At 49.6% G+C, this 11,689-nt stretch overlaps 6 protein-coding genes across 7 annotated transcripts in view; 2 read left to right on the forward strand and 4 right to left on the reverse strand.

Annotated features, from left to right (window-relative positions):
- Positions 1–1,617, reverse strand: part of LOC117894746 — a 41,451-nt gene extending 39,834 nt beyond the window's left edge. For both annotated transcript variants that reach the window (XM_034801955.1, XM_034801956.1), the window contains exon 1: positions 570–1,617. The gene's annotated coding sequence lies outside the window, so the exon portion shown is untranslated. The remainder of the gene's footprint in view (positions 1–569) is intronic.
- A 1,635-nt stretch (positions 1,618–3,252) lies between these two features.
- On the forward strand, positions 3,253–3,603 carry LOC117894779. The gene has a single exon (XM_034802004.1). It carries the CDS (start codon positions 3,306–3,308, stop codon positions 3,540–3,542), a length of 237 nt encoding a protein of 78 aa, XP_034657895.1. The 5' UTR covers positions 3,253–3,305; the 3' UTR covers positions 3,543–3,603.
- A 139-nt stretch (positions 3,604–3,742) lies between these two features.
- Positions 3,743–4,873, reverse strand: LOC117894765 (probable chitinase 10). The gene is made up of 2 exons (XM_034801983.1): positions 4,727–4,873; positions 3,743–4,668 (listed from the first exon to the last, which is right to left on the reverse strand). The coding sequence occupies exons 1-2, from the start codon at positions 4,841–4,843 to the stop codon at positions 3,787–3,789; spliced, it is 999 nt and encodes a 332-aa protein (XP_034657874.1). The 5' UTR covers positions 4,844–4,873; the 3' UTR covers positions 3,743–3,786.
- A 662-nt stretch (positions 4,874–5,535) lies between these two features.
- Positions 5,536–6,885, reverse strand: LOC117893524 (peritrophin-48). Its single transcript, XM_034800164.1, has 3 exons — positions 6,830–6,885; positions 6,198–6,775; positions 5,536–6,132 (listed from the first exon to the last, which is right to left on the reverse strand). The coding sequence occupies exons 1-3, from the start codon at positions 6,837–6,839 to the stop codon at positions 5,536–5,538; spliced, it is 1,185 nt and encodes a 394-aa protein (XP_034656055.1). The 5' UTR covers positions 6,840–6,885.
- A 460-nt stretch (positions 6,886–7,345) lies between these two features.
- On the reverse strand, positions 7,346–8,690 carry LOC117894756 (peritrophin-48). The gene is made up of 2 exons (XM_034801973.1): positions 8,630–8,690; positions 7,346–8,560 (listed from the first exon to the last, which is right to left on the reverse strand). The coding sequence occupies exons 1-2, from the start codon at positions 8,634–8,636 to the stop codon at positions 7,404–7,406; spliced, it is 1,164 nt and encodes a 387-aa protein (XP_034657864.1). The 5' UTR covers positions 8,637–8,690; the 3' UTR covers positions 7,346–7,403.
- Positions 8,691–9,768: 1,078 nt separating this feature from the next.
- On the forward strand, positions 9,769–11,119 carry LOC117894759 (peritrophin-48). Its single transcript, XM_034801976.1, has 2 exons — positions 9,769–9,811; positions 9,948–11,119. The coding sequence occupies exons 1-2, from the start codon at positions 9,808–9,810 to the stop codon at positions 11,027–11,029; spliced, it is 1,086 nt and encodes a 361-aa protein (XP_034657867.1). The 5' UTR covers positions 9,769–9,807; the 3' UTR covers positions 11,030–11,119.
- The last annotated feature ends 570 nt before the right edge of the window (positions 11,120–11,689 follow it).

Here is an 11,689-nt window from a genome sequence, read left to right on the forward strand (position 1 = left end):
TGACTCCCCGCTGCTGGTGAGTGTTTTGTTGTCTCGTTGTTTGGGTTCGAATGAAACCTGTTTGCGGGTTTCATTGACAACGCATTGTTGTTGTTGTCGAAGCGCTCGCATATGTAGCATCCGTCAGTGGTGATAGATAGCCGCCTCCTCCTCCTCCTGGTTCCTTTGAGGAACCTTCGCCTGAACAACAGGAACACAAACCGGTTCCAAAGCTAAACGAACTAGTACTAATGATGGAACACCCATCCCATAGTGTTTCGGGCTTATGATAAGGTCGTGTGATATATGCATGTTACATAAATCTCTAGCAGATTAACGTGATAAAAAGCTGATAACGAGATGTGCCATCTCGCACATGTACGATCCCGCATGTCTGCCACAGTGAAACATCCCCAAAGGTAACTAATTCTATGGAAAATCTGTTATGAAAGGTACGGGAGCTTTCCATTTAATCTGCAGACATCTGGTACACACATATGGCAGCCAAGAATTTCCAATTATTGGGTTCTGTTGTAGAGTCGTATCGTAGTGTCGGTCGACACATCAAAAAAAGTGTTGGCAATATTTACCCTTCAGCGTTATCAGCTCCACAAGTTGCTTTTTGGTGTGTGTGTGTGGGGCCGCTCTTTCCTGATAGACTGCTTTTGATATACTCGTAAGTAGTTTCCGATTTTCGCCGTTGCTATTCTACTGCTTCACTGCTGCTGTTCAGATTTTCATATACTTTGCTTTTTTCATTAACACTCGGAATCGCATTGGCATTTTACCGACCCGACAATATGTACGTCCGACGCGACGCTTGCGCTCACACTAGACAGAGAGAGAGATATTTCGTATATGTAGCCTTGCTCGATTTTGGCCTGGTCAAAGCGCAGCCGTTTTTTTTAGCGGCAGCGAACTTTGAAGCGCGCGCACACGCCGACAAAGAAATGCACTTCACTCTTATTTGCTCTCAGCCCCGCTGGGCCTGCACTTTGTTTTGGGGAATAGACGACACTGCTCTAACGAAACGCAGTGCATGGAAAACAAAACAAAATTGAATTGTACATATTTTCATGCACGGCCTATGTATATGTAGTTGTACATATGTACATATGTAGGGAGAGAGAGTTTATATAAAGGCTTTTTGCGCAATTTGACAACCAGCTGACAGCTGAGAGCCACTCTCCTCTCTCGCTGCTTTCGCTCTCGCTCACCTCACAAACGCAACGGAGACACACACACACGAACGCCCGCTGGCACACGCACGGAACGACACGCTCTCTCTCTCGCCGTTTTGCACGTTTCAATTTGATTGCCTCTAATTTTTGTTTTGTTGTTGTTTTTCTATTAAACAACGCCAGCTTTTTTGCACTTGAAAATTGGCTGCGGTACCAATATGGACAGGCGCCGCCGACTCGCCCCTGCAGCCGCTACACTCACAAGCTTGCTGGTGAACAATTCCGTACCAAGTCGCACCGCACCGCACTTAACCCTATCGCACATCAGAATTAGCAATGTGCTCGAGTCGCCAGTAGTACCGCCATGTGTGCGCACTTACTTCCAGGGAACGACGTTGATGCGAAAATAAATAAAACAAAAAAGAACTCCCGCTCGCGCACAAAGCTAAAAGCCAACTCTTGGCGTTTCGTTTTTGTATGAACGGTACGCAACGAACGATCGCCGCAAAAATAGTGCCGCTCTCGCTCTCTTTCTCTCTTCTGCTGACAGACTCTCTCTCGGCGTTGGAGTGGTATGCGTGCATTGGCAGTGCGGCGGCGCGGCACCAGCTGTTTACTCTTGCATAGGGGATACAGGGTGCTTTGGTTCAGTCTTCGAGCTTTCATATCTTAACGAAGATCTCAGACAGAGTATTGTTATTTTGCTGGGTCGAAAGTAAAGCTTGCGACAATGTACAGAAGCCAAAACTAATTCAAAACTCATGACTATTTCTTACAGGTGCCATGAAAACCATTTATCTGCAATAGTTACTGATAATAAATCGATGAAGCATTACAAATTATGTCATTGTACTCACCAAGCTGTCCAAACAGGAAAACTATTTGCTACTTCTGTCATAAGAACGACCAATCTCCAAGGGTACCCAATGGTTCGACCCCAGAGCCGGGCGTTGGCCACATGAGTCACAGTCCCGCCAGAGAGTTTTTTTTGTTGACCAACGACCGAGTTTGGACGCTTGAATTAATTAATGAGCAGAACACAGCCAAATGGTTGAGAGCTGACAGCAGGCCCTAGCAGCGGTCCAACCGCTTTGAAAGATAAATTTAAATTAAGCCAAATATTGCGCGAAACATTAGCATGTTCATACACAATAGTGTGAAATACATAGATGGATACATAAGCAAAAATAAAACCTAATACATACAATTAATGGATTATTTATGAATGAACAGATCAATGTGCGTTGAGATCAGGGACAATCTTTAAAGTTTAAACGGTCGTTAGCTTGGAACTGACATCATTTAAAATACCCCGTGATTGTAGGGCACTAGGGTATATACTCTCGCTTCGAAGTTTGCACTACTCAACATTTGTACCATAGAGACGTTTTAGAGACTCCTTTTTACATATGTATATGCGTAGAGGCTTCAGAGAGATAGCGAGTGTATAAGATTGAAGATGTATGGGGAACAGAAAGCCAGAAGAAACGACAGGGAAAATTGAAAATCAAAGGCAGAGGGAATATAGAAAGAGCACAACAACAACAAAATTCTTTACCAATTATGGAAATCCAGGTCTGCCTACGTTATACTTATGAGAATCGCGGAGAAAGGCGCTGCTAAAAAGTCGTTAACATTTGAATTAAATGTTTAGTATTATGTTAATTTTACCAACTTACTTGATTTTATTATCTCAATAAAGTACGATTTGGTTGCAGATTAGGAATATTTACTCGATAGGCAGCCGAAAATTCCACAAATGGAGGTTCTACTTGGACTATAAAATATTTAAATATTAAATAATTTATGTAAATATGTTCGTCAGCTGAAAAGAGTGCAGCAAAATGTTGAAGACATGTAGTTGCCATATGGCAGAATTATATCTATAATTTTTGTGGTAGAATTTTAGACTTTTTAGTTGAAAAATGTCTACAAAAGAATGCAATGCTTTGTCGATACTTTGCTTCGCCACTGCATAACTTAATATCTTTGCTATCTTATCCCATTATCTCTCTGTTGTAAAGCAATTTGCAGCGTTGTAAAATAATCTCAATTGATAAGACTCCCATCATGCCGAGTCTATTATGATATCCATGGAGATCAGTCACTTGCACACAAAACACCGAGTGGTAACGGAGCCTCAAGATGAGGGAGATCAACGTATTTCAGTTGGCCATTTGTGGAGCTTTGTTTTTCATGCTGATCTGTGGTTCACCGAGCATCACTGCGGAGGACACAAATCCACCAACGCTGTGGCGGCGTATCGTAGCCGGAGTGAAGAACTATCCCTGGCATTCTGATAAACCGGAGAGGGAGACACCTGAAAATATTCACAACAAAAGAGTTATGTGGCAAAGGCTTACAATGTCCACAGTTTTGTAAAGGAATGTGCTTGTATTTGTAGAATAGATTTATCTGAATAAAACTGAAGGCCAGAAGGCCAATAAATCCTCCCAAATATGCCCAGATCTGGGCAGCCTTTTCTTCTGAAGCCCCATGAGAGAGCTTTATGTTTTCTAGTCAAGAATTTGCTAACAGGAATTTTGATTGATTCCACGGAGGACAACCCGTGTACAAATATGTAGCAAGTGCAATTTCGAGCACTAGAGGGGCTTGAGTTTATTGATCAAACTTGGAAGCATTTGACATTCTTGGCCAGGTCGCAGTATCCCGACATCTGGTCCCAGTAGAGACCCTTGGGACAGGACGTCAGTACCGGCGAGCCCACTATGCAGATGTAATACTTGCTGCAGTCCTCGGGATGGGACATGTAGCTCTGCTTCTCCGAGGGACATGTGAGTGGCACACTGGTTTCGGCACGTGGCGTGGACTGTACTGGCTCCAGGAGCGGCACAGTGGCGTCCGTGGTGGCTGGTGGTGGCTCTGAGAGGAGCGTGCTGGTGCCAACAATATAGCACACTGTCACCTCCCCACCGCTGCTGATAGTAGTCATCCCATCGGTCTCGTCTGTGCCCACAAGGGCGTCCTGGCGATCGGGTCGCAACTGGCCGTAGCAGACGGCGTCGCTGCTCAGCTGGCACTCGGTCTTCTCGTAGTTCCAGTAGGTGCCACGACCGCACTGATGACGGTGCAGGTGGCCGTAGGCACAGATGAAGTACAGCCGGCAGTTGCTTGGATGGGGCAGAAAGTAGGCGCCAAAGTGGCGGCACTCGATGTGAAGGGGATCGTACTTCTCCATGGGATTGACGGGCTGTCCAGTGGCCACGTCGACGGCCACGAAGCTGGGTCGCGGCCTCTGGGGCCACCAGATGATTTCGGAGGCCTCTGGCACAAAGTCGCTGGCCGGACTTGGTGTGGGTCTGGACACCTGCAGCAGCTCACTCTGCCTGCAGTTGGCATTCTCCGGCAGATCGCACACGCCACGAGTCTCGTCGAAGTGGAGGCCCTGGTCGCAGTAGAGCAGCGTCGGGATGCGGCCGCAGGCAAAGTATCCATTGCAGTCGAGCGGGTGGGCCACCAGTTCGCCGTCCGAGCGAGCGACGCAGATCTGCAAACAGGCAGATGGGAATACGAGACTCGAGTTCCTTCTAAGCTACGCTACTCACGTGGCTCAGGTCACCCACTGCGGCCTGAACCGGCGGCTGTCGGCCACGATCCACGGCATGCCCAGCTCCAAGGCGGAGACAGACGATGCCCAAGACAAATGCCCAAGAGCATTGCATTTCAGTGATTTTGAGAGGGGTTCCAGCTATGTTTCGGAGTCGATGTCGTTTTCTTTTCGGCACCACAATATGGTGGCGCCTCTCTGCGTGCTTCCCTTTTATACACTCGATCCGCTGGGTGTGGCTAGTGTCAGAATTAATCGAAAACTTGTGTTTGGCAATCTGGCCATGCCTCTGCCGCAGATCTTGAACAGCGCAACTTTGTCTACTAATTTCCCGATGTCGTTGTATTGTGATTTTTCGGCGAGGGTAGGCACAAGAGAATGTATAGAATATATGTGGGGGTTTATGTTTATTGTTTATAAGTGATTGGATATGGTAGAAGAATTTTATTTCTGGCACACAACCTTTTACTTGCGGAATCTGCATAGAAACTCTCCCGGCGCTCTCTCGCCCATCGGTTATCCGCTCTCGCTCTCAATTCGCCCTCCTTCGTTTTCTCTTTGCGTTTGCTCCCGCGTTTGGAATTCGCAGTGACGCGAATTCGCCCTTGCACGTTTTGGCAATTGGCAAAACCCAGCCCACTTATAAAATGCATTAAGTGCTTTGCTTGTAAATGTTATTTAACTGAAATATTTCAAATATAATACGTTATGCAAAAGGAGCAGAAATTTCTGCAAAGAATTTCATTGCCTCGCCAGCACGGAACGGATCCTGGCCGCGTTTAATCGAGAGACGTTCGTGTGGAAGCATTATTTTCCATTGGGGTCTGCAGTTGTCTCTGTTGTGGGTGCAGGGGCTTCAGTGGTTGGGGCGGGGGTTGCTCCTCCGTCAGCGGGGGTTGATCCACCGTTGGCGGCGGTTGTGCTTGAGTCCACTGTTGCACCAGCGCAAGCTCCATTGCTGGACACATAGGTGTTGAAGGCGGGCTCGTTGGCGGTGGGCACGCAGCCCTGCTGGGCCTCGTTGAAGTAGTAATCCTCCTGGCAGGTCTGGAGTGTGGCCTTGCCATTGTTGCAGTAGTAGTAGGTGCCGCAGCTGGTCGTGTTCACGGCATTCACCCAGGTGGTGGTGGCGAACTGGCAACGATTGCAGCCCGCAACCGGTGTGGCTGTCTTGCGCGGCAAGCAATCATTTTTCGTCACATCAAAGTAGTAGCCATAGGCGCAGTCGTACGACACCAAAGAGTTTCCATTGCACACGTAGTAGCTGCCGCAAACATTGTCATTGGGCTGCATGGCACCCTTGGTGGTGCACTCCAGCGAGGCAGTGCCCAGCTCTGATTCTGTGACTCTGCTGCACACGTTGCCGGTATCGAAGCCACACAAATTGTTTTGCACATCATAAGCCTGAAAGGAATCTACATTTAACAACAGTTCTCAACAACAGGCTCCGCCTGTGCGGGTTCTCTTACAGTCGCGCAGTCGGCGGTCTGCAGTGTGCCGTCGGCTTGGCAATAGTTCCACTTTTGGCAGTTGATGGTGTCACCGAAGTACTTGCCGGCGGGCACAACTTCGCAGACGCTCTGCAGGCTGGGCTCATCGCTGCTGTCGACGAGGGCGGGGTTGCAGTTGCCGTAGACACACTGCTGGCTGATCTTGTCGAAGGACTGGGTGCCCTTGCACGAGCCCTGTCCCTTGTTGACGCCATCCAGGCAGTAGTAGTACTGGTTGCAGGTTCCCGTCACGGGCACCCAGCTCTGGCCAGTCTTGCCCAGACAGGGATTCTCCAGGCCGTAGTAGCAGTTCGCCTGTCCCGCCGGCGTGCAGGAGCCCGTGGCGAGACTGAAGGCGTAGCCGCTGGTGCAGGAGGTCTTGACGGGTCCGGTGCTGGTGCACACGTAGTAGTAGTCGCAGGAGACGATGCTGCCCAGATTGGTGCCGGTCTTCACCGCCGTGCAGAAGGCCGTCACATTGTAGTTGCCCTCCAAGACATCGTCGCCCAAGGCAGTGCCCAACACGAGGCAGAGGATGGCAGCCGAGAGGAATTTGCCTGTGGATCGCAAATTGTGAAATTAGCTATCACTTTCGAGGGGGTTTCACTTGCCTGTTGTCATGATGTCAGATGTCAGAGAGATATCCGCTTGAGCTAATACTGGCAGCTAGTCGATGACTGAATACGGTCTTATCCCCGCGACAGTCTTTTATACTTCGCCGATGGCCAAAAATATACACCATATATTTTATGGAGAGCCTCTGGCAGCGACAAGCCAATTGATAAGCGCTTCGATTCCCGAGAACTACGCTGATGCAGATGATACAAGATACAGGCGCAACACAATTCAATTTTATAACAATTTAATTTTATTGAATTATCAAGCCAAGAGACAAGTATCGGATGATACTCCTCGCGCAAGAAGACGACACCGGCACCTATCTATCTATGCTCGTTCGTATCAGGGTCATAACTTAATAATTAAAAAAAAGAACAGAAATAATATGGCAAGAAACCACAGAAACAGCACTAATCAGTCCGAGTCGTTCCGAGATTAGTTTTTGGGGTTTTGCAGCGAATTCAGCGACATGCGAGGAGCCCATTCATTGAACTAAAACTAATCTCGAATGATCAAGGGGCACCAGGGGCTTCCTTTAATTGCAAAATATTTCCTCAGCTAAATCCTTTATGCAGGCTTCAATGTTGTTGTTGTGGTGGTAGTGGTTGTTGTTGTTGTTGTTGTTGCTGCTGTAGTTGTTGTGTTTGCTGCGGTGGTGGCCGGCTGTCCGGACAATCCATTGGGATTGCAGCACTTGAAGGCAGGTTCAGTCTCGTAGACACAGCTGCCGGCATCCTCGTTGAAGTAATAATTGTCGGGGCAGGTCTCCACAGCCTGTCGGGCACCATTGACACAGTACAGATACTGATCGCAGGTGCTGCTGGAGTAGGCGTTCACGAAGGACTTGGTGGAGCCGAGGCAGCGATCGCAGTCATTCTGCGCCTGCATGCGGGCCACGCACGTCTGCGAGACGGTGTCATAGTACAAGCCGGCGCCACAGGTCATCAGGGTGTAGCTGCTGCCGGTGCAGAGATAGTACTGGTTGCACGCTGTGGCATTCTTCATGGTGCCACTGGTGGTGCATGTCGTTGGGGCCACAACGCCGGTCAGCGAGGGATCGTTGGTCACCTGGGCGCAGGAGCTGGGACCGCTGTAGCCGCAGCTCTTGCCATTCACATTGAAGACCAAGCCGTTCGGGCAGGTGCCGCTGTGCAGCACATTGTCCTGGCAATAGTTCCAGCCACTGCAGTCCGAGGCGCTGCCAAAGTAGAAGCCGTTCTCGACGAGGGAGCACAGATTGAGGGCCACCTCCACGCCGGGACTTGCGCCGCTGCTGCTGTCCACGGCCGACAGGGAGCAGGCGTACTGGTAGGCATAGACACAGGCCATGGTGGTGGGATTGAAGTTCTCGCCGGTGGGGCAGCTGCCGTACAGGGCGCCCGAGGCACCGCAGTACCAGTAGCCGCCGCAGGAGCTGCTGTCCGGCTGGAAGCTGCCCACGGCCTTGCCCAGGCAGGGCTGGCTCTTGCTGGCGCAGGTGCTCTGCGAGGAGGCCACACACGTCTGCGTGTCCTTGTTGAAGTACTGCCCATTGGAGCAGCTCATCAAGCTGGCTGTCGCGCCCTGGCAGTGGTAGTAGCTGCCGCAATCCGTCTGGCTGGACACGGACATGCCGTCGGGCACCATCAGGCAGAGGGCGCTCATATTCAGATTGGCCGCAGCCGGGGCCGTGCAGGCGCACAGCAGCAGCAGGAGGCCGGCCAGCATCGATCCTTGACCTCTACCTAAAGAGAGACATTTACATCTATGATTAGTTGTTTATTCTCTGACATGCTTGTGGCAGCAGCACCCACCCATCATGTTTATTTGGAAATTTCTTCAGTGTGCGCTCTGGTGGCTCACAGTCGAACACTGTGGAGGAGCCTTTGCCCCGCCAGACTTTTATATGCAACCACAAGTTAGTTTATCGTTGCTGGAGGAATTCCCTGGATTGATCGACGACATGTCGAGCACAAGACATGATAAATCGCACGGACCGCGCCACTTATGGTCAACAATTACTTTGCATGATCGATCGACAACGTTCAACCAAATCGTGGCCATAAATAGACAGGCGACGCAATTTGCAGAAATCCCACAAAAGTAGAGCCAAAGGAAAGCCTGCAAACATTTCTAATACTTCTCATAATTGAACGCCCAACAGCTGCAGTCTGCAGTGCAGATGGAAGCAGAAGGAAGCTCCAGGACAGGCTATGGCTATGGCTTTGCCTCATCATTGATACGTTCTGCCCCATAATCAGTTTGTATTTTTAAGTGAACTGGTCATCGGCGTTTATTTATACCATGATGCATGCACAGACACACACAGTTCTTATCAGGCAAGAGACTTTGGAGTTTGGAAAGCAAAATGAAGGCGGGAGAATAAACAATATTTGCTCTACCCAAAACAATATGCATATTTCAGGCATGGTATTTATGTGGCTCCCTCTTCGGAATTACAAATATTCTTAGCATAATGGGTACTATTTGAACAGTTTTTGCTCTTCCCAAAGATTTTATCAGTTGATCAGAGCCCAACATATATGTATCTGTAGCTGCAACAATTCACATGCAAATTCGCATTATCCTTTGCACTTTCTGCAGAAAAATATTCCACAGCTCGTCTTTCATATTGCCGCTCCCCCATGTAATACGCAATTGGTTGGTCTTTTATTTGTTGATCGACCAACAGCCACGGAGTTCCCACATATATCAAACACGTCCAATTAGGCTTTAGCAGCGATTTGATAAAAACCGAAATATGAATACGCTCAGCGCCCTTTTTTAGGCACTGACGACAGTGCCGTGCCGACTGTCTAGTAATGCTCATTAATTTATGGACCTGCGGAGCACTCGATCGAGCGAAAGCAACGCCGTTTACGAGTATAAAATAAAACCAGTGCTGAGCGCCTGCCAGTTGAACGTTGTCGCCTCTACGATTGCCGCTTATAGGAGCGTTAATAAAGCATTTGGAATCCCCAAAACAAGCAACATGAGTACGTACAAACAAACGTGGAATATTTTTGTTACTAGAAAAACTTCCACACCTTCGGTTGCCTCTGAAAATCCATACAAATTGGTGCTAATTTAATTTTGTTTCTTTGTGCTGTGATTTCCATTTATTCCGCCTAGATGCCGGGATATTTGTGTTCCTCGCACTGGCACTGGTGCCCCTGAGCAGCGCCACCTTTGACCCGAGTGTCATCTGTTCTCTAGTTGTCAGTGGCACGAAATTAAATGATCCTCGTGTGTGCAATGGCTGGATTGAGTGCATCGAGGGGCAGCCAGTGGCCGGCACCTGTGGCGCTGGCCTCTTCTACGACAGGGAGAGCGAGAAGTGTGTGGACTCGGACAGCATCCAGTGCGTGTCGAGTGATCCGTGTGCCTCGGTGCTGAATGGCTTCGCCGCCGACCCGTACTCCTGCAGCAGCTACTACTACTGTCTGGCCGGGAAGGGCACGAAGGGCTACTGCCCCACGGGCATGAACTTCAGTGCCGGAACGGAGAACTGCATAAGGAACTATCCCTGCAAGGTGAACATGGATCCGGACAGCTACTGCAACATCCTGCCCGACGGCGTCTTCATCAAGGACTCCAGCAACTGCAACGGCTGGCAGATGTGCTGGGACGGCGAGGTGCTCAGTGGCACCTGTCCGGGCACCTTCTACTTCAGCGCCAGCTCCGCGCGCTGCGACTATCCGCAGAACGTGGCCTGCGACTACACCGTGGATCCGGTGATCGCCGAGAAGGGTGTCTGCGCCCAGGCGGGCGCCTTTGTGTCCGATAAAGCGTCCTGCAACGGCTACTACTACTGCCACGAGCTGGCGGATGGGCAGATGGCGCTGGAGCATGCCGTGTGCTCGGACGGAAGGTTCTTCCTCGCCGCCGATGGAGGCGCCTGCGTGCCGCGCTCCAATGTGGCCTGCCCCTACGATCGCTGCGTGGGTCTGGGCAACACGACCATTCAGCTGGCCAGCGAGTCGGATGACGGCTGCCGGGGGTACTCCATATGCCAGGACGGAGTCAGCATTGGCACGGGCACCTGTCCGGCCGAAGAGTACTTTGACGAGCTGACTCAGCGCTGCACGACGGCGGTAATATCTTATCCCGCCTGCCAGACCCAAGCTGTGGCCCATACAGCCATGAATGATGACACGGCCGGAACCAGCACAAGCGACAGTCCCAGCCACAGCACTAGCACAGAAGCCGCGTGAGCAGCATACGCAATCGGCTTTAATTAGACACTTGTTAGATACTCCCCACCACGACAAATAAACACGAGTCTGCTGCTGCTGCTGCTGTCAATGTCAGGCGAGTATTATCAATCTTAACGGTTAGAGTCCCCCTTTGGGCTAGATTTCTGTGTATCGATTGGCCAACATAATAGCTACAAGATCCAAACATGATGTCATACATTTGTGGCAAAGCAGAGACTTAAAGGATGAAAGAGTCTTCCAGCATGCCATTGCTCGGGGGATCCCAGCAGCTACTTCCACACAAACTTATCACATGACTCGCTCTAGCCTTTATTTAGTTCTAAGAATTCCCTCATATCGTACGCTACTTTTGTTGATTATTTTCGAAATGTCAATGACTTGTTTATGGCATAAATATAAACCAAATAAGTTGGAAACATTTTTATGCAAACACTTTTGAGCTAAAGTTGAGCTGCTGGCAAACCCTCTGCTGTAGCTGCAACTTTTGTTTTGTTTTGCCCATTTGTGTGGCAAGTTCGGTAACACGGAAATGGTATCAAAAAGTGAGCGGCAGCAGCAGCAGCCTCACATGCGGAATCTGTTATCGGAGCTAACAAAACGCGGCGCCGAATTCTTCGAACCCGAAGACTGGCGATGGGGGTACTCTTTTAATTAAAA

Source organism: Drosophila subobscura, chromosome J (genome assembly GCF_008121235.1).
Source record: "Drosophila subobscura isolate 14011-0131.10 chromosome J, UCBerk_Dsub_1.0, whole genome shotgun sequence".
Classification (NCBI taxonomy): Eukaryota; Metazoa; Arthropoda; class Insecta; order Diptera; family Drosophilidae; genus Drosophila; species Drosophila subobscura.

Coding starts and splice junctions, on each gene's coding strand:
- LOC117894779 (XM_034802004.1), top strand. CDS start 3,306: ATGAGGGAGATCAACGTATTTCAGTTGGCCATTTGTGGAGCTTTGTTT.
- LOC117894765 (XM_034801983.1), bottom strand. CDS start 4,843: ATGCAATGCTCTTGGGCATTTGTCTTGGGCATCGTCTGTCTCCGCCTT. Junction 4,669..4,726: donor CAGTGGGTGACCTGAGCCAC/GTGAGTAGCGTA, acceptor GCCTGTTTGCAG/ATCTGCGTCGCTCGCTCGGA.
- LOC117893524 (XM_034800164.1), bottom strand. Junction 6,133..6,197: donor AGACCGCCGACTGCGCGACT/GTAAGAGAACCC, acceptor GATTCCTTTCAG/GCTTATGATGTGCAAAACAA.